The sequence below is a fragment of the Brachionichthys hirsutus genome, chromosome 10, assembly GCF_040956055.1.
Source record: "Brachionichthys hirsutus isolate HB-005 chromosome 10, CSIRO-AGI_Bhir_v1, whole genome shotgun sequence".
NCBI lineage: Eukaryota > Metazoa > Chordata > Actinopteri > Lophiiformes > Brachionichthyidae > Brachionichthys > Brachionichthys hirsutus.
Genome location: NC_090906.1, coordinates 11,378,049 through 11,398,298, shown reverse-complemented (window position 1 = coordinate 11,398,298; position 20,250 = coordinate 11,378,049). Strand labels below are relative to the sequence as shown.

Here is a 20,250-nt window from a genome sequence, read left to right as displayed (position 1 = left end):
ATTCCAGGGAGAGATGGGTCTATTTTTAGCAACTATCATCACCTTCGTCTTTTCACACGCGATCACGCCACAGATTCGTGCTACTGGGCCAAACTGGATGACACAACGCTCACCCTCTCCTCCTTCAACGGCTGGTTTGCTGGCTGGGACCGGAGGCCTGCTTTTAAGAGTTTTAGCACTAACAGGCTGGCACACAAACGCCATGATTACATGGGCAAATCTCTAATCCCAGCAGGTTTAATGGGTTTGTCCAAAATGGGCATAAAGGGAGCAGTTAAGCCAGGTGATTGTCAGCTCTCTGTGAATAAATGAATGAACAAGCGGAGGTATGAAGACGGGCAGGTTGTTTTTAGTGTCCGTCACGCTGAACGTTGCCGTCCTGTATTGGGGGGGGGGGGTCTGGCCCCCCGGTTCCTACCGGATAGCCTTCTGTTTTCTTCTGGCACCACTTCAGTAGAGCGTTTCTCTTAGATCCTCCAAACTCCCGCGCCAGAGCAGCCAGGGGGTCCTTTCTTTCCACGCTGTCACCCGGGAAACACCAGCAACCACAGGGAGGGGGGGGGGGGGGGTCCATTAGTATGCTGTTATTATCTTCCCATCCACACACAGAGCGCTTTGGCTGTCTCATTCTACTCTGTTAGCCGGTATTGAAAATATTCACGCCCTGTTATGTACACAGGTACACATGGACCCCCCCCTTTCAAGACCCACCTCTCTGCAGGGTTACTTTGAAAGACTTTGAGATACTCTGCCAACAAATGAATGCTGGTTGATTGGCTTGGTTTTACTGTACGAGGTTAAGTACTCCTGTGTTAGAGTTCACCGCTGGCTCTTCATTTCTCTGATATGAGACAAACTACGTAGAGTTTAGAGGTCACCCTGGCTCTTTTAGCCCCCCTTCCTCATGTTTGCCTCGATGGGCTCAAGCTTGAATGTTTATACACAGTCTATTGACGCTGCTATTGAAAAGAATACAAACTATCAGTGGAACAACAGATTGTCTGGGAGCCAGTCTGTGGTATCACTCAACGCTTCCTCCCCAGGGTTAACGCTGCAGCTGGGGCCATGGGAAGAGCACGAGACAGCTCTGCTGTTAAATTCATTATTTCTGAGGCACCACAAGGTCAGAAGCTACACGATCCTATCCAAACAGATAGTACAGAGGAGACTGAGTACATGTACCACAAACTAAAACACACAAACACGGTCATCTGCCGCTCATGAAGGAAGGTACTCGACCTAACTGTGTTTCTCTTGTGCTTCTAAAACTAAACTAAAATCATAAACATCAAATATGATCAACGCTTTCTGTGAATATCAAGTCCTCTTCCTTTCGATACTTTACTCAAAGTATTCCAGGAAGCATCCGATTTTCTTTTTAATATAATAAATGTTTCTTCCCCTGCTGCTTACAATGCCCACACCTGAGTAACATTAACATAAAAACCTGTTATCAACGATCATTATTCACAACTCCGTCTCGATCTATCATGAAGTCATCAAATAAAAGTGACGGCTATTTCAGGTCTGGATGCTCACCTGAGCTTGCTGCTGCCTCGGCTGTGGCTGAAGGACGAGCTGGTTTTCAGCACAGACTCCAGAGACGGGCTCTTCCTCATCAGACTGCTGGGTTTCAGGTCTTCCCCGGAGCCAGACAGCTTATCTGCGGGGGGGGGGGGGGGGGTGGGGGTCATGATCAATGCAGAAAGGAGAGGGCAACGCCCAGAAAGTCAGCAGAAGATCATTTGTGTTAGAAGCTCGGCAGTTTAACATGTGATCGGTTCAATTATTGTGCGTCTCTAAGTCAAATAAAACACCTGAGGCAGCGTCAGGAAACACAATGGCTCTCTTTGCTCTTCAAGAAGTAAATTACAACCCCTCCCCCCCCTCAAGTATAATTACAGGGAGATGTTTGCATATCTTTATCGTTTCATTTAATTTCCCATCTAAACGAATTACATTTGGAATTTCAGTATTACATATTTGGAAAGGTGGCGACTCATCGTGATTATCTGTCAGCTATTTCAACAAAAGGCAGTGGGTGACTGTGTGTAAGGCCTGCATGCACGCACACACACACACACGCACTACCGTATTGATGGAAGATTTCTCCATGATTAAACCGTCTCTCCAACGTCTTGGATAAAGGTTTGATGTACGACTGCCTCTGAAACAACACGAGGCAGAGCAGGGATCAGAGTCTGAAACGTTTTCAGGATATCATTTTTAATTATTTCACAGCAGAAGGGCGTCGTCTCCGTGTTCACCTGGATCGGGGATACAGCGGCAGCGGGAGCGCTGCGGACAGGGATCCCACTCAGGGGGCTTCTCGGGGAAGGGAGCATTTGAACTGTGTGGCCGGGTCCATCTGGAAGAACGGACAAATACACATTGACTGTTGAACCAACGGGGCCTCGAATAACAGCTTTTAATTATGTCATTCATTGTAAGTCTTGACTAAATGACTCTTAATGCGGGACTGCAGCATTGAAACCTCGGGGGAAGTGTTCTGTCAAAAAAGCAAACATTTTAAAACGCGTATAATGTGGAGTTTAGGGCGACCTGTCAGTGTGATGTCACTTGAATTATGTTTTAGCACCGAGACGGCATTGCAGTGGATTTTGAGCTGCTGCTAACAACCCTGAAATTATTCATAGCCCTGGAAGATTTAGACTTAAAGTTACTTTTACTCAACCAGAAAGTTTTTTTTAAAGATTGGAAAAACACAGGCATTTCCAAGAATCCAAGGACCACCACCGAAGCCATCCTGGTGGCGGACAGTCCAACGGACACTGAACACTGCCGGGTTCCATGGACCAAGGAGGACAGCACAAAAGTCCACTTGGCTCATCTGGACAAAGACTTCTGGTCTTCTGTTTGAAAGAGTTGGAGCCCATCGCTAAAGACAAATGGAATAAAATACCACCGGAGACACATAAAAGGCTGGTCAAGCAATCATAGGAAGCATCGGATCGCTGTAATAATAAGGGCTTTTCTATTGATTATTGAGCAGGGTATGAATCATTTTGAACACGCCTTTTTTTTGTTCAAATGTAAATAAAAGATGAGAAATATTTTTTCCCACAATGACGTCATTTGTAATCCAGATCTAATCTATCTAATCTAATTCCACCGATCAGATTCATCAACACATTATCAGTCATAAAAAAAACAAAAATCCTCCCTCCCAACCCCACGGTTGTGCCGGGTTCCCTGAACACGTGTGTGTTGTCGAGAGGCTCGGCGCTCACTCTGTCCCACAGTATCAAAGGACTTAATGAGGGATTTGACAGTCGCTCCGGGCTCTGAGTTGGCATCGCCGGCAGCGTCCGTGGGCGGGGTCGGCATTGTGGAGATGCCACACCAGTGACGGCCGCTATCGGAGTCGGACGTCCTCGCCTCATCGCTCTGGGACCTGACACACACACACACACACACAATGAACAGGGTTGCTGTGTAGAGACGTACACAATACACACATATGGTGGTTAACAGCAGATGAAGATGCAGGACGCCTTATCTAAAGTTAGAACCCCTGATCTGAGCCGTCCAATCAGAAGGACGCTGCTCAATGTCTCTGGAAGCGATAGATAAGAGATAAATAGCACGTAAGGAATGTTTGTTTTATGAAGCACATTGTCCTCAACTACAAAGACTGCAGACTGACAGACACACAACACCAAAACGAGAATGGGCAGAGTTATTCATTTATTTGGTCAAGTACACATAACATATCAATGCCATGCATTCGGTCACAGACAAGACTTTACACGTCTTTTAAGCAGAATAAATTAACAGCACATTCACTGTATTGTCCATTAAAGGGATTTAAACACGACAAACAGTCGGTCATATATTTTTTTATAGATGATGTTTTTGAGCAGATTTCCATCTTGAGCACCAGCAGCATCTGGTAGAACAATATGGCTTTTAATAAAAATGCACACATTTTAAAAGTTACGTTAAAAACCTGAGACAGTGCAATATAAAATGTAATATTACACTAGTACAACACAGACTACTGTGTAGGGGTCTGGCTCCTAGATTCAATAAATCAACCGTGTCATACGTGAAATATCAGTGGCATCCCAAAATGTAAGAATTTGATACGATAAAATATGCTTGGAGAAATCTATAAATATGTTTAACATAACGTGTAAAGATTTATTCCTGTAGAAGTGTACTGACAACCTTGAGGCTCACAGTGGTGATTTTTTTAGAGAGAGCTGAACCAAGTCCTTGTGTTGGAAACGACCTTCAACCTGTCGGTATGTGTCTCGGAGGCACAGCTGTCTGTGTTTGCAGCAGTCAGATCTAATCCTGGCAGCGCTGCGGAACCGCCAGCATGGCTGACGTCAAAATCAGCCTGGTTATTTTATCTGACAGAATGACTTAGTGCTCCATAAATTCAACAGGAATATAGCAATCATGGAAACCAAGCAGCAGAGCAGATGATACTTCGTTCTGTCCAATAGCGCCATCTAAAGATTAAATCTGTCACTGCAGTTTTACTCCGCTACAGGATCAGTGTCTTGAAAAGGACATTCACCTCTACTGTTTCACGTTTTTGGAAAACAAAAAAGGCACAATTCAGTTTTGCACAGTATGAAAGGGAGAGTCTTTCAAAGATAAAACATTTCATCAAAAGAAATCAAGAATATTTCCTAGAAAGCATACATTCAATGAGAAGAAAAAAAAAGTACAGATAATATTTTACTGAAAGCACATACAGACAAATAAAAGTGAGTCTCTGTTTCACGAGACTCCGAATCTACGCAGTCATTGTGTTTTTTATGCGACAGGTTTACCACAGAGCATAATGAACGACACAGAAAAGTAATATGTGCAACAATAACACTGTCTTCAAGTGGTGCCGAGGAGGGGGGGGGGGGGGGGCATTTTAGTGCCCTTCTACTGCCGTCTTGGTATCAAAAGTGGCTCCAGTGCTAATTCTGAAAGAACAGAGAAAAACACAGATTAGCTACTTTATCCATCCACCCACTATAGAAGCACCGTTCACATAAGTGCCGGGTTATATTTTAAAGATGTGAAACATGTAGAAGTCTGAGGTCCTTCCTCAGAAACATTAGTGAACTGCATTTCAGCAACAACTAAACTCTGATGTTGAAAACCAGCTTTTATATGAGATAAAGCAGACTGTCGCTAGGATATGAAATCATAATTCTATGTGACTAAAATGGTTGTAGGTTTCACCCTATATTCTCTCTATTTTAGGTCTGTGGTTGAGAATAAATGAAGTGGTGAATAAATATGTGTGAGAAATAAAAACATGCCCCATGTCTTCCCATGTTTCGGATTGTACTTTAATTAATTTAAAGGAAGTAGTTCTGTCATCGGTTTCACCGGTTTCATTTCAAAAGGGCGGTGATTTTTAAACAGCGGTCACACGTGAACGTCATCTCCGGTTTACCACCCTGTAAAGAGTCAAACGTCTTTCTGAATTAACACACTGAGATGCTGTCGCTAGATCAGCCTGTAATTACGATGTGACGCTTATGTGTCTGAAGCAATTGATGTACAGCATGAGTTTACTCTAGTCATGCCATGCAAACCATCCTGTTGTAACAAAAAAATAAAGGGGTTATTTATACTACGAACAGCAGGTGGTGCCAGATACATCTACTTCAAGGTCAGGCCGAAAAGAACGAGGCAAAGGAAACCGAAGCGTTAAGATAGTCTTGAAGGTGCAGTCGACCAGCGCACGGAAAATCAGAAACCAGAGAGGCTGAAGCAGCAACACAAAGACAAACACAGGCAGGAAGGACAGGGAGGAGCAGCGTGGAGGGCAGGCTGGCTGAGAGAGGCCTGACAGGGCAGGGAACTCACCTGGACTTTACATAGGGAGGCTGCTCATCTTTAACAGTCATCACAGGGGGCTGCTGGAGGAGGGGAGCGGACGCAGCGTAACGGCTAATGCTGGGAAAAGTTTGCTGATTTAGTCTAAAGCCAGCAGTTTAAAGAACTAAATTCACAAGTGCTGCATAAACCGAAATGAATTCCAGATGATTTGCCTGCTTGCAGGATTACACTATGCCTGCACACACAGCGTTAGGATGAGGGGACTGTCAGACACACCACCACATGTCCTTCGCAAGCTCAAACACACTTACAGTACACACATCAATCGCATTATTGAATGGCCACAGTGCAATCAGGCCAATCTTAGAGGTGTGTTACATTATATTGGAAGATTTTCACTGGAAGGTGCAGGAAGGAGCGAGTTGTAGTGGCTTCAGGCCATAAATCTGAGTGTAGAGCAGATCTGCAGTGCTGTGCGCGTTCTCATATGGCATTAATCTCTCCTAATCAATATTCTGCTGTTTATTGTGGAGGTTTCGATTGTTATACAGGCGAATGGTCGGAGAGGAGGAGGGGGAAAGAGAGGGCAGCAGCTTAAAGGAGGAGAATGCACAGCGGGAAAGAAACTGAAACTCCAACAATTTATTCTGTGGGACTAAATGTTTACAGTAAATACACCGTGGAAAACGTTTTAATGGTAATATGTATAAAACACAGGATGCCAGTGAGGCTAGACTGGCAGGAATCTCATATAAACACCGTGTTCAGAAAAAAGAACTGCAGCGCCAACATGTGGAGGCGGGAGGGAGCTGAAGAAGAGGAGTATGGAGGAGACGGTACCTGACTCCCTGCAGGGCCTCAAGGTCTGTGCAAAGCTTAGCACTGCGGCCCTGCTCCTCCTGCAGCTGCCTCCTGAGCGCACGCAGCTCCTGTTGGGCCTCCACCTTGATGTCGTTGGCTACCACCACCGCGGTCTGGAGGTCCGCCTGGAAGCGACGCCACTCCTCTTTGTCGTCCTAGACACACAAACATAACGATATATGCAGCAACCTCTGCGCTTCATGTCAAGCCAAATGCGCCTAACTGAGGTTAGCATGCTGTTTGTTGCTGATGAATTGTTGCATTCATTTTGTTTGTTTGTGCAGTAGCACAACCGATAAATACAATCTGAAAATGAAGTCGCACACAAACAATTTACGTCTGTCTCAATATGAACTACGCTGGTAAAACATTTCTAGTATAAGCAGGAAAAGTGGTGCCGCCCTGAAAGTCAGGCTTCCTCCTCCATCCCCTCACAGCACAGCAAGCAGATCGCTCTGTCTTACAGGAAAGCACAGAAACTTTGTAAGAATGCAGAAATCCGAAAGTTTTGCATTTTATTATTTGTTGCTGTTGCCATTTTAAGTTACATTCCTAGTTTGTGAATCCTTTCACTGACAATGGCGAATACACTTCAGCTTATGATGTTTAATTCCCAGGTGATGAAGATTTCTTACCTTCATCTGTCTACTGAAGGATTTCAGTTGTCGCTCCGCTTCAGCTTTTTGCTCTTCCAGCTTTTTGACGAGATCTGCAGTGAGAGAGTCAATGTTTTTGAGAACTGATTGTAGAGTTCACATTAACAGAACAGCTTGATTTTGAAGTCCACAGCAGATCAAACATACTCTCCAGGTCCAGGACTGCTTGCTTGGTGTGGCAGTTAACGGCCCTCTGCTGCTCCACCTGATCCTCCAGTTCAAAGATGGTCTCCTTCAGTTCCTTCAGCTGGTTCTCAGCTTGGATCCTGAGCTCCTCGAGGGAAGTCACCTGGCCGCTGAGCTCCTGCTCCCTCCTCTCGGCCCACTCCTGGACCTGCTGACATTTGGCCTCTGCCTGTGTATGGATCCACATTCGTGTGAGTATGGCGCCCCTTTTACAGAGACGTGCTAAAACAAAGATGCTGTGTTTTGTGTGATAGTAATCGCCACCTCTGGCTCAATGCAGGATCATTTATAATATCTTCCAGACATTTTTGCAGTGCAAAGATGCCATTTGATCTGGATGGGGTCGAGACTAATATGTTGATTTCCATGCCCATGAAGGCTGCTTGAACAAAGCAAGCAGTGTGTGACGGGAATCTGCCGAGTAAAATGTGATCCACTGAGTCATGTGTCTTTGCTCAAATGAAAACAAACTAACAAACTCCTGTATGAGTAATAATACAATTTAATAAAGGGTAAAGGGGGGTAAGTGTTAATACATTAGTTATATGTGTGTGTCTACGGCTACGCAATGCACTGTTCTCTCTATAATAACTTATCTGTGTGTGACACTGAACGTTTGGCCACAGTGTGAATGAGGACAGTCGGGGTACCATGACGATTGCTGCTATCCTGAGGAATGACACTGGAATGCAGAACTCAGAACTAAAATAAGAGCACGAGGTAGTTCTGTAGGGCCGACACCATTTGCCTCTAACAGATGATGATGTTGCATGAGACCTCTAGCTGAGCTTGTACCACTCCTACCTTGGATAGGGCAGCTCTGGTACGCTCCGTCTCAGCCTCGGCCTGGAGCAGCTCCTGCCTCAGCTCCCGTCCGTCCTTCTCAGCATGAGCTGCTTTCAGTAAGTCGTGCTCCTCCGTGCTGTCAGATGCACTCTGCATGGCCTTCAGCTCACCCACGGTCTGCTTCTCCGTGTCCGCCTGTGCCTTCAGCCGACTGTTTTCCAGTCTCAGGCAGTCAGCTGTCGCCCTCTGCTCCTGGGCGTCCTGAGCCGCCCGAGCCCCGGCTTCCAGCTCCCTGTCCAGGCAGGCCTGCAGCCTGTCCATCTCGTCTTTCAGGCGGCCCACCTGACCCTGGGCCCCCTGGTGCTCTTCTTCTAGAGCTCTCAAGCTGCCTGCTAGCTGCTGCTGGATATCCACGAGCTTCTCTCGTTCAAAGCGCGAGCTCTCAACCAGTTCCGCGTACCTCTGCTCCCGTTCAGCCAGCCGGGGCCCTCGGCTGCCCAGCTCCTCCTCCCTCTGGGCCTGAGCTTGGACTTGCTCCTGCAGTCGACGAGCCAACGCCTCGTTCTTCTGTCCCAGCATCTCCAGACGCTCTCGTTGCTGCTGAAGTGAAGTCTGAAGGAGGCGTTTGTCCTCAGCCAGACGCTCGTTCTCAGCTGTCAGCTCCTGGACCATTTGTTGCTGGTCGGCCAGCTCCTGCAGAGTCGCCTGCAGCTCCTCAGCCGTGCTGTGGTGGCTCTCCTCCATTTTGTGAATCTGTTCAGTCAGACTCCGCACTGACATATCCTGCCCTGCTGCACTGCTCGTTGGCGCCACTGTGACGGCTTCCCTGCTGACGCCGCTGCCCGTGGACTCCGAACGTGACGGGACCTTCTCAAACTCAGAGAAGTCAGGCGACAGGGAGTCCTTGTTGATGTCAGAGCTGGAGGAGACGGAGGTTTTGAGAGGGATGCCAATAAAAATGCTGTCCTGTTGTGGAGCTGAGGGGTTGGAGTCTAAGGGCAGGACATTCACTAAAGGCTTGGAGGGGCTAGAGACAGGAGAGGTCTCCAAGCGGAGAAGCTTTTCCTTCAGCACCTGGTTCTCCTCCCTGAGCGCTGCCAGCTCCCTCTGAAACTTCCCGTTCTTTTCCCTTAGCTCTGCAACCAGCGAGAGGGCCTCCATTACCTGTCCCTGCTCGTGATCTGCAGCAGGCTCTTGATATGAAACTGAGTTGGGCGACGGCTTCGAGGAATAGGCGGAGGCTTTACTTCTGCAACGCTGCAGCTCCACCTTAAGATTGCTGATCTCCAAGTCTTTGGCCTTGGCCTCAGCCAGCAGTTCTTTGACCTGGCACTCGAGAAGCCCCTTTTCCTGGCCCTCTGCTTCGCCGCGGGACTTGGTTGAACCGCGTGTCTGCTTGGACAGAGTAGAGAGGCTAGAAGTGCTGGCACTAGAAACCATCCTCTTAGTAGAATTGCTCCTAAGCTGGTCCCGGAGAGAAATGCGATCTCGTGCTATGGCAGAAGGGATTTCTCTCAGCGCTGGGATGCCAGACTTCTTCATTGCTTGTGCACCTGCATTAAAGACCAGACAAAGGAAGATCCAGTTTCAAAGAGATAGAATCACCATCCACTGGAGTCTGTCCACAGAGCTATTGTTCTGAAGACAATGTGTGGAAAGAGTTTTTCCATTTCTCTTTTTAAGCCGAACAAACACTTGTTTGGACACAGACAGACTGACTCCTTTATCATAAATTCAAAGCTATGAAACTATTAATTTCCTTTTTAATTTGCACTCTTGAAATACCTTTAATGAGTAGAAATATTACTAATAACGTTATTATTAATCTATAGTTAAATAAAAAGCAAGTACTGCAGCACTATCAGGCAAAAACACTGCATCATTATCACATCACATGTTGGGTTAATTTGAGAATATGAACAGTCAGATGGTTCAAATTAACAACAATATCTACTTGGACTACATTTGGGGACAGCAACTCAACCCATATCCCAGTCGCCAATCAGGAAATTAAATTATCAACTCAAATTTCAAATACAAAACTCTTCTGTGACAGTGAAGAGACAGACTAATCCAATCAGCACACCGACACGCTAACATCACTGATGTTAAGAATGCTAACTGAAAGGTCAGCGGGCCACATTCAGACACTTGTATTATTCAGCAGTTTCATGATGCTGCTTCACACACTGTGCTCTGTTTGGACAACGGAGCATCTGCCAGGCACAGTCTAGCTGCTACGTCATTGCTGGGGCAGAGCTTAACCGTGGCGTTTCAAAGCGTGTCAGCGTGGGTCACCGGTACGAGCTCTTTCCAGCTCGTTCTCAGATACGAAGAGTATTTACAGATATCGGGCGTGAGCAGGATGTCGCCTGAAAAAGCTTTATGGATTGTTTTCAGGTCATTGGCAGCGATACGGATACAAGGGGGCTCTTGTTTCAAAGGATGACAAAGGTCCCTCTGCACGTGGAGCGCTGGCACAAAGCGGCTGAAGCAGTGACTGGACAAAGACGGGCCTTTTTCTATCGCCACCATCAAACCCAGAGAGAGCAGACAGTCATTCTGTGTGCAGAGACACGCCGAGCACATTCTCATGCTGACGACACACCCAAAATCCATAAACAAATGCACTCGCTTGGAATGTAAATCCTACGCCCCTGTGGGTCCTTTAAGCACTCAGCCATTAGTAGGCACTTTGCATAGACTATCCCCTTTGTGGGGGGAAAAATTAATGGAAAAGAAATAGCAACGCCTGCCGAAATTGGGAAGAAGAATTTCTGGGGCACACAAACGTTTACAATTCCCTGAGGGTGCTGCTGCTGCTGTGGTTGAAGGATGGAGGTGCCTTCAGGAGACGGGTAAAACCGTAAGAAAAATTCAAAGAGAAAATTAGGAATATATTTATTACATCCAATTTGTTGTAACTTCAAATTGTTGACTTTAAAGGACGGTGTACTTGAAGAATGCCAGAATTACACTTGATGCTGTAAATTGTAAATAATATCGGCGAGATCAGCCCTTCAGTATAAAAACCATAACGTGTTTGGGTTGAGGGAGAGCTATTATTTAAATTTACACAAGCAAATCCAGATGCATCTGCTACCGGACAGACCAGCATTGACTCTGATCTACATTCACATCCCTGACAGAAAGCACTGCTGCATTATGCCCAGTCACATTAAAGGCGTTAAGCTTAAATCAACAGTCTGGCATAAATGAATATTTACTATGCACCAATATGGACATTGTCCATTCAGGGCTGGACAAACATCTACTTCATGGCCAGTTGTCTTAGGTCCATCATAGGCGGTAATAAAGAGAGAGACAATCGCTCCTTGTCGGTGAGAGTGAAGAGCCCAATGTGAATATGATCAATACAGGAGTGGGAAAGCCTTTCATTCGCTGTTCGTTCATATTCTGTTTTCCTCTTGCTCTTGGTGAATAGAACCCAGACTGAGCATATGAACTCACTCATCTTTAGATCGCCCACCTCTTTAACCGTGACATCACCACAGCTGCTTAATGTGGACAGAGAAATGACACAAGTCTCGATGCCAGGAGTCAACGTGTGCGCGACAACGCGATCCAAAAGAAACTTAAAAGGACAACGGAATGGAGTCCGATAGTCGGAGAAACTCTGAAATCCACACGAAGCCTCTTTAACGCTACATATTCCATCTAGAGCAGTCCTCACATTTGTATTCCGCCTCTCTGGAGGGAACTCCTGGACACCATGATTATATTGTATTTATACATGTATGAAGCAACAGACACCCACAGAGAAGGATTATAAATATGTAATTCCAACATTTGGTTACTTAGAACAGAAATAACAGTGTTTTATAAAGCTAATATGTGTTCATGCTGACAGTGGACATTAATACTATCCCAGTTGTTTCCAAGGTCAACACAGCAGCAACATATCGTGAAGTATTTCAATTTGTACTCGCTGTGGTCGACTCAGGCAAGTGAGCGAACACAGAGCCAACGAAAGGCCCGTCTCTGCCAGGAGACCAATAGCTGAGATTAGATCCCTCTTAAATTCGCTGAGGAGGTCAGGGGAAGGCAGGACAGACTCTAGCAGGGCACTGACACTATTTCCCAACCTATGGTACGTTACTTAAACTCGCACATTAACTCGCACACATTTCAAAATTACAATAATTTTAGGTAAACTTTTCAGGTCAAATATAATTTTGAATTGATTCTGGAATTATTTTGAATACATTATTTTTTTTAAACTTTCATGCTTTTTTTCATATCTGAGGTCTCATTTCTTTCAGTTGCAGCATTTATTTTTTCAGATTTAGGTTTAAAAAAAAAAAATCAATTTCAAATCTGAACTAAAAAAAATAAATCTGAATTCCAAAACTAGGAACTATGAGTTATCTAATGATAAGTCGGCTCCTTGATCACAGTAACAGACTTTGCTGGCGTCTTTCTTTTTTAATGAAGATAAGCTCTTAGCAGGATCTCCGGGGTTGGACATGATCCAACGCCAGCCAGTTAACCAAAGCCAGTCTGACCACATGCCAAGAGGGGCGTGTGCGTAGTAAGCAATGTGAAGGGACTCCTCAGTTTAGTGAAGAGGAGGGTCATGGGTGATGAGCCGATGAAGAATGAACGACCGCAGGTGGTCGACTATCAGAGTGTTGCCACCTAAGATGAGGCGCCGGCTTCGTTACCATCACAAACAAACCTAGAATGGGAAATTCCCGTTGTAGGTCCAGGAAATCTGGCATGCAGTTTCTCAGTCAGGTGGAAGTGGACACGAGAAACAAATAATACAGTTTGGATATCTGGCCTTCCTGTCGTCCAACTGGCAGGGCATCGACCAGGTCAACAGCCAGCTCCCAGTCAGACACTGGGATTGCATTCCTTTCCTCGAACTGGAGAGACAAAAGGGAAGCGCTCGACAACAACAGCGATTCCACGTTGATGTGAAAAGAATTGCAGACCGCTGATTGGTCAGAGAGTTACGACTGCATCACAGCATTTTTTGAGCAACCAAGGTACTATGGAGCTGGCAACGTTTTTAGTTACATGGATACGATATCATAAAATTAAACTCAAACTGTACGTTTATAGCACAGTCCTTCCGTCTGCTCCTATTCAAAACTGGTGTTGGATAACAGACAGCAGGACCTCCATCCACAGGAAGTGCATAACAGTCAGCTGATGACAGAGAAATATCAGAGCCGGTTGGCATTGAACATGCAATAATAACCCCATCTCAGGTGTTTCTAGGGGCTCAAACTAATGTGTGTATTATGAGCTGTAGTCTCATGAATTATTAATGAGCTCAGTGGAAAGTCATTTTACACACATTTTGATGTCCAGCTTGTTATTTCCAGGCCCACAAATGAGCTTTTTAAACATGCACACGCACACGCACACGCACACACACACACACGCACCTCTCTCTGCAAACAGAAAGCACTGTGGTAGCGTATGGCCAGTGTGTTTACTGTGCCAATAGCTCACTGTCACTGGAAAGTATGACTGATGTAACTTCCTCACATGTCCCAGCTATCACACGTTGGACAAACCTGCTTCCTCGAGTCAAATCCCGGCTCTTCATCAATGAGCAGTCACATAAGGCAAGGTTACTTTATTTTTACCCGAAGGTAGAATTGGTTTACAGCAGTTACACTTCAACTGTAGTCTGCTTCTGCACCCGGGCAACGTGGGTGAAGTGTCTTGCCTAAGGACACAACGACAGCGTACACATGTGCCTGAGCAGGGGATCGAACCACCAACCCCTCAAGCATAGGACAACCTTCCCGACCACTGCGCCACCGTCGTGATGGAACAACAGAACACGATTCCACACTTTTTTTTTTCTTGTCGCTCACTCACATCATGCAAGGGGAATTAGGCTACTCCAAAATATTATTAAATCAGTATTAACTTATGCAATTACAGTATGATGTTGAAATTTGAGAAATGTTATATTTTATATCCAAGTTGACGTTATCAGCTAATGTAATCAACAGGAAATAAAAATGTGTGATCCAATGTCAACATAACCAACTGCTGCATTCCCTTCTTGACAGCAACCTTCAAGCATCCTGATCAGACTGCTGGAGAAACCACAAGCATGCAACACTTCCCCTTTTGGATCATGTGAAGGTCCCAGCAACCTATTATACACCAGTGCTTAAACATGTTTTATATCATTTCCTTTTATTCTCAACCCAAATGGATCGACCGTCTGAATATAGACCCGGCCGGGCGTTATTGTGCTCTTACTGATAATTCATCAACACGTTGACTGTGTCCTCTGGTCTCGGCCACCCTTCCAGCGAGCCTTTTGGGAGACAGGAAGGCTCGGTGAAGTAGTCCTCGGTGTAATTTGGTTCTGATAACAGCCCCCTTATCGCCGCGGCAGACAGCTCACTCCTTAGTCTGCCACCTCAGAGATAGCACCATCAATCAAATCTGAATGAGTTCCTCCCATTCCCACATTTCTATCCCTTCTGCAATCACCAGAACTGTTGCTTTTCCAAGTCCACAATCTGACAAACGTCAGCTGGCCATGGAGAACACAGACTCCACTCTTTACTGCGCCGCTTTAGAGCAAACGAACAAATGACCTCTGCTTCAATGCGAGGCTTAAACACCCCATTAAAGGTGCTAATTACTTATGCAACGGATGAAAGTCAGGCCTTATCATGATCAGTTCTCATTTACTGCTGAAGCTCTTCTGATAAAAGAGAGAGTGGATTTAAAGAAGCCAATTCATGAACAGTAGCGCTGACGTCGCCGCTTCGTATCGGAGGTTTGGGTCGGCTCACGCAGCTCTCCGCCATTCAGAGTTTAACTCGCGACCAGACTGAAACGTGATTTATTGTGTGGTGGGACTGCGATGGCATTCTTTCACTGGCTGAGCTAACATTCTGCTTCAGTAAACGGAATATTTATCCAGATCAAATACATAATAGTAGCCTCCTTTGTTCCTGCTTATGGACTAAACACACGTTTTGTTTTGTGTGATAATAACGCACTCAGTGTGTATTGCGGACTGTGCGAGTGTAACGGCACAAACTGGGGGAGAAACTGGGAGCTAATCTTCTCCAGCATGCAGCAGCTTGCTACCATGACAGTACCGGTACTTCCCAATCGGAGCCTTCTGTGTTCTATCTCCAAGCAGCACCAGCTACTGCTATGAAAGGAAGTAGCTTTACACCCACGACTGATAAAACACTCCACTGCATTGCGTGTGTGTGTGTGTGTGTGTGTGCATGTCCAGATAAAAACAGGATGATGATATGACGAATGTATAATATATATATATGAGCAAAAAGGAAAGAGGCTAATAATCATGTATTAAAATGCGAATGGTGGATTTGTTAAAGAAAATCCGGGGTTGCAACGACATGGAAAAGTGAAGCCGTCCTTCAGTGAGCGCGAAGTTGACGTTAAGAATATTTCAGACGGACTTTGAAAGCCTGACTGAGGTGCGGAGAGCTCGGGGCAGTGGCGAGATGTGAGCGTGAGACAGACGATACCATCTCCTCTGGCAAGTTCCCTCATGCTTACTGTCAGGAAAATCTCATTCAGCACTTTCCCCTCGCCCAGATCCCAATGTCCGCACACAGGTGCGTAGACCCACGCACACACAAACCCACACAGACCTGTACTGACTGGACACAGACTCGTAGCATACCAGCTCTGCAACTACACACGTGAAAAGTCTGAATGTGCTCACACAAATAAGAGCGCAAGGCAACAAATGTCTAACCGGCGTCTCTCTCTGCAGGGCATTTCACTCCGAGTCAGTACTCATTACTCAGCGCATCGTCATGTCAGAGACGCACTCAGACCTGACATGACAGAGGATTAGCTCGTATTTATTGTCTTTAGCAAGAAGCATGCGTTTGCCTTTCACATGAGCAGAGACAGACAGACAAAGAGCCGTAAGTGATGCTGAGGGAAACCGCAGCACAACAGAAGCAGACCTGACTCCGTTTCCTCCAGTCTCCCCGCCTGGTTCCCCATCTTGGTCGAATCTGCGACTCCCTCTCTCCACACGGAGGCGGACGGACAGAAGAGTCCGCGGCTGCGGGACAGATGCGTGTCCGTGTGCGAGCGTCAGGGTTGTTGGCGCTCTATTCGCCGCTCACAACCAGAGCCGTCCGCGCCGAGCGCGATCTTTCCTGCTGTTAGTCTCTGCTCCTCTGCACTCCTCCCTGGACTGCAGGCAGGCTGCGTGTCCCGTGTGTGTGTGTGTGTGTGCGTGAATGTGTGCGAGAGTGCGTGTCCACCAGAATGGTGACAGGATGTCACTATGGCAGGCGGCGTTGTGCGCACTTCATTACCGCCGTGATGACTGGAATCAGCTCAGAGGGGGCGTGGCTTCGCAGGCCACGCACACAGATTTACACACCTCCTCTCACTCCTGCCAGACAGTTTACTTTCACCAATTAGTTGATACGAGAGAGAAAAAGAGAAGGTTGAATAAGAGGAAAGGAAACAGGAGCGACTAACTTTCCAGTAAATGTCCACCGAAATGAGGAAGGAAGACTCTGGTCTCTGGGATAGGACGCCATCCCAAGGCTCGGCCAATGATTCTCTTCACAGCACGCCCAGCAGAGAACAATAAAATGTGTTTGTGCACACATGCGTGTAAATATTGGGGGCGGCGCTGGTTTCAATAGAGTCGTGTGCAGCAAGTGAAAGGAAGGCTTGTTTCTTTCCCCCTCTGTCGTTTCTGCACATGTTAAATATTTATGATGGCAGAGGCCACATTAGGAGAACGCGAGCTGATGGAAGGAGGACCTGTCACAATTTGTCAACCAAAATGGACCACGACAGGCAGAATATTCGTCTCTTTGAACTGTGTGTACCTGCTTCCATGAATGTTGGATCACCTGCTGGTACCTTTTCCTCCCTCCTCATCCTGGAGCAGCCACATATATCTTGGTAAACAAAACACGCCTCTAATCCAGCTAAGAATGTTCTGCTCGCTGCAGGATGTCCGTCTCTACGGGCCAAACAGGCACCCCTTTCAAGATCTGGCAAGGCCATCGCTCTCCCGTCTTGCGTCTTCTCCAGGTCACAAGTTTCTCAAGAGAGAAACTCAACGGTCAACAAACCCAAAAAGGGGCCAGGTGCGTTTACACCTGAGCTGAACCCGGACGCATGGATTCAAAGCGAATTCCCAACACATTAGACATACTGTTGTAAGCAGACGTAGAGCCTTTGTACATTACGATAAACAAAGACGTACACCATCATGGCACATGTATGTCAGTGCGTGTCTGTCATGGCTGAGTGCTTATGCAGGCCAAGGCGTCTCGGCGGACACAAGCATGTTTGATTCATTAATCTGACAGATGAGATCAAGGACTGCACCTTTCTCTCCTCCTGCCCTCCATCAGTGCAGCACAGATGGACAATGTTCCGTCGGGACGACAAGCTACTGGTCTGGAGTCAGAGTTGTGCAGCGTAAAAACCCACAAACACTCCGGCTCCATCACGATCCAGCGCACAACAGCTTCCCCGTTCATCCTTTACTGTTAACAAAGGGGAAGCGACAGTTGCATCATCCACGGCAGGTAGCTATGACAATCGGGAAATGATAGAAGCTGATCAATAGGAAGTCCTCCTAGTCCATCTGGTGGCCGGCAATACCAATCCCAAGTCTTACAAATTCTCTCTCACACAAATATTAAAAATCAATGTGAAAACATCGACGTTCGAGATGAAGACAGACTTCCATTTGTAAAGTTATGTGCAGACTCCACTGGCAGGCTGGTTACTCATAGAGCAGGACAGTCCTATCTCATTCTGTCTCTTTTCTGTTCACTCTTCTGAAAATGAAAGCTTCGCTGAATTATTGATGAGCTATTTTAAATAAATCATTTGGAAGAGGCCGGGTTATAACCCAGTGTCTGACGTGCCGTCAGGTAGAATTGGACAAGCACCAAACGGGACAGAAGCAAGTTCCCCTTAGCAAAAACGAGATTTTTAACTTAACCGTACGACACGCTGCGAGGGCGGGGCCAGATCGTCAGTCACAGGCCCCCTGTAGCCAATGGTGCTGTTCAAATCCTACAATGATTGTTTGATTTCCTCTTGGGAAAGAGGACACCGACGACCAGCTTCAGGACTGAAGGCCCAGATCAAACTCGCAGCAGCTTCAAAACGCTGATTAGCAGAACAAGCGTCCCTCATGTATGCTCAGTTTCTCAGGGGCATACGACCCAATTATGAGAAAACCAAAGACGCAGACCCTTAACATGCAGTCATTTCTACATTTAATCAAAAGGGTTCGGTGGGCAGACTAATAGTCCAAGCAAAGACAAAACTGTTGCCGATGGCCGACATGATCAACAAGAGAATCCCGACGATACATCTCAGGATTAATGCGCTCATCTCCAAGTCTCAAAAACCGAGCGAAGCTTTTCATTCCAGAAGAGGTTTGACCTCAGAATCTTCGCTTCCATATCAATAAATGTAAACACTCATCTCAACATCAATAAGCTAAAAATACCGCAGGTCAACAGCCCAGTCTGTAATCCAATCATAGCGAGCGCTGCTGCTGCTGCGAGCACGCACAGCAAAAAAAAAAATCTATCGTCTTCTGGAGATGCCACATTTCATTTTCCACTCGTTGATTATCTTGATTTTTGAGACCTGATTGGCAAATCCAGGCATTGTCCGTCTTCATGAGTTCTGACATGTACTTGAGCATAATCCCATCCAGGTGTGGAAAAATACAGTTTCGCCACTGGGAACAACACGTTGAGCAAATGATCCGACTCCGCTCTACAATTAGATGCAGTTGAGTATTACAGATAGCCGAGTACAGCATGAAATATTAGTGTTGGAAGTTCAGTAGGATTTTTCAGATGAAATATTTTTGATGAGATGATGTCATCAATATTTCTTCGATGCACACATCGAGTTTGCTGTGAACGTACAGAGGCGAACATAATTTAAGGAAGAAAATGATACTCCATTTGACTGATGTTGCTCATGCAGTGATGGCAAGCAGCCCGTTAAAATCAGCAGCCAGAATGCAAAATGAGCCAAGTATAAATAAATTCCCTCCGCTGATGCAATAACCAAATCACAACTCTGTCCCAATTTTAAGATACTTTCTTTAAGACCAATAAAAGGTACTCGGCTTGGGTTAGATAAACAGAACAATGCTAGGAAAACAAGGCCAGAGGTACTAAATGAAACCCAATTCATATTCGCACAAACAGGGATTTGTTCTCATCCTTGAATATGAAAGCTCTTTGAATTATTTTTTTTTTTATAAAAACTGATGAATTAGAGTCCAATCCATGGAAACCTTATCGTGGTCTAATCCCTTTTAAAAACCAAGAGCCTCAGTCGACCAGAGTTTCTCAGCTCCTCCTAAAGCAAAAAGTGCTCAACAGAATAAACTCTGGACAACGGTAACCCAGCAGACAGCTTCTGTGACGCGCTGCTCCCCTCTAGTGGTCAAAACGGAGAGGTTCCAACACCTATCTCTGAACTCAAATACAATTCACATCCAGGGAGACGCCTCAGAGTGGGAGGTTTTACCTGACAGGCTGCGAGGGCGGGCCTCAATGAGATCTGAGATGGCTCCAGTGGTCACCGTCTTCCTCATTCTGGATCCAGAGGCAGCGCCCCCCAGTGCAGGCTTTGTCAAAGCATCGTCACTGCTGGCTCTTTTCAGCTGGGAACACATCTATCGTTAGAGACAATAATAAGGGTCTAACGATGTTAGAACAGTGCCCCGCAGTGGGATGGCCTCAAGCAGACTGCGACTCACTCTGCTGAGGCGCTGCTCTGAGGCCAGCATGTTGGAGGATCTGGACGTCTTCATGGCTGAGGAGATGGTGGAGGAAGAGGAGGAAGAGGGAACCGAGGAGGCCTGCTTGGACCGTTCCTGGAGTCCAGGCTTGGGCAGCCCCACCTTAGTGGGGCCCGTCTTCATCAT

The 20,250-nt window shown here is 46.2% G+C and overlaps 1 protein-coding gene across 1 annotated transcript in view; it reads right to left on the bottom strand.

Annotated features, from left to right (window-relative positions):
• specc1 (sperm antigen with calponin homology and coiled-coil domains 1) overlaps window positions 1-20,250 on the bottom strand; it is a 29,309-nt gene extending 9,059 nt beyond the window's left edge. Inside the window, exons 1-11 of the mRNA XM_068744771.1 lie at window positions 20,083-20,250; window positions 19,851-19,986; window positions 8,328-9,862; window positions 7,485-7,692; window positions 7,317-7,390; window positions 6,661-6,836; window positions 3,252-3,415; window positions 2,268-2,368; window positions 2,092-2,167; window positions 1,540-1,663; window positions 419-521 (exon numbers count right to left, since the gene is read on the bottom strand). Of these exons, the coding sequence (XP_068600872.1) occupies window positions 419-521; window positions 1,540-1,663; window positions 2,092-2,167; window positions 2,268-2,368; window positions 3,252-3,415; window positions 6,661-6,836; window positions 7,317-7,390; window positions 7,485-7,692; window positions 8,328-9,862; window positions 19,851-19,986; window positions 20,083-20,250 (2,865 nt within the window). The remainder of the gene's footprint in view (window positions 1-418; window positions 522-1,539; window positions 1,664-2,091; window positions 2,168-2,267; window positions 2,369-3,251; window positions 3,416-6,660; window positions 6,837-7,316; window positions 7,391-7,484; window positions 7,693-8,327; window positions 9,863-19,850; window positions 19,987-20,082) is intronic.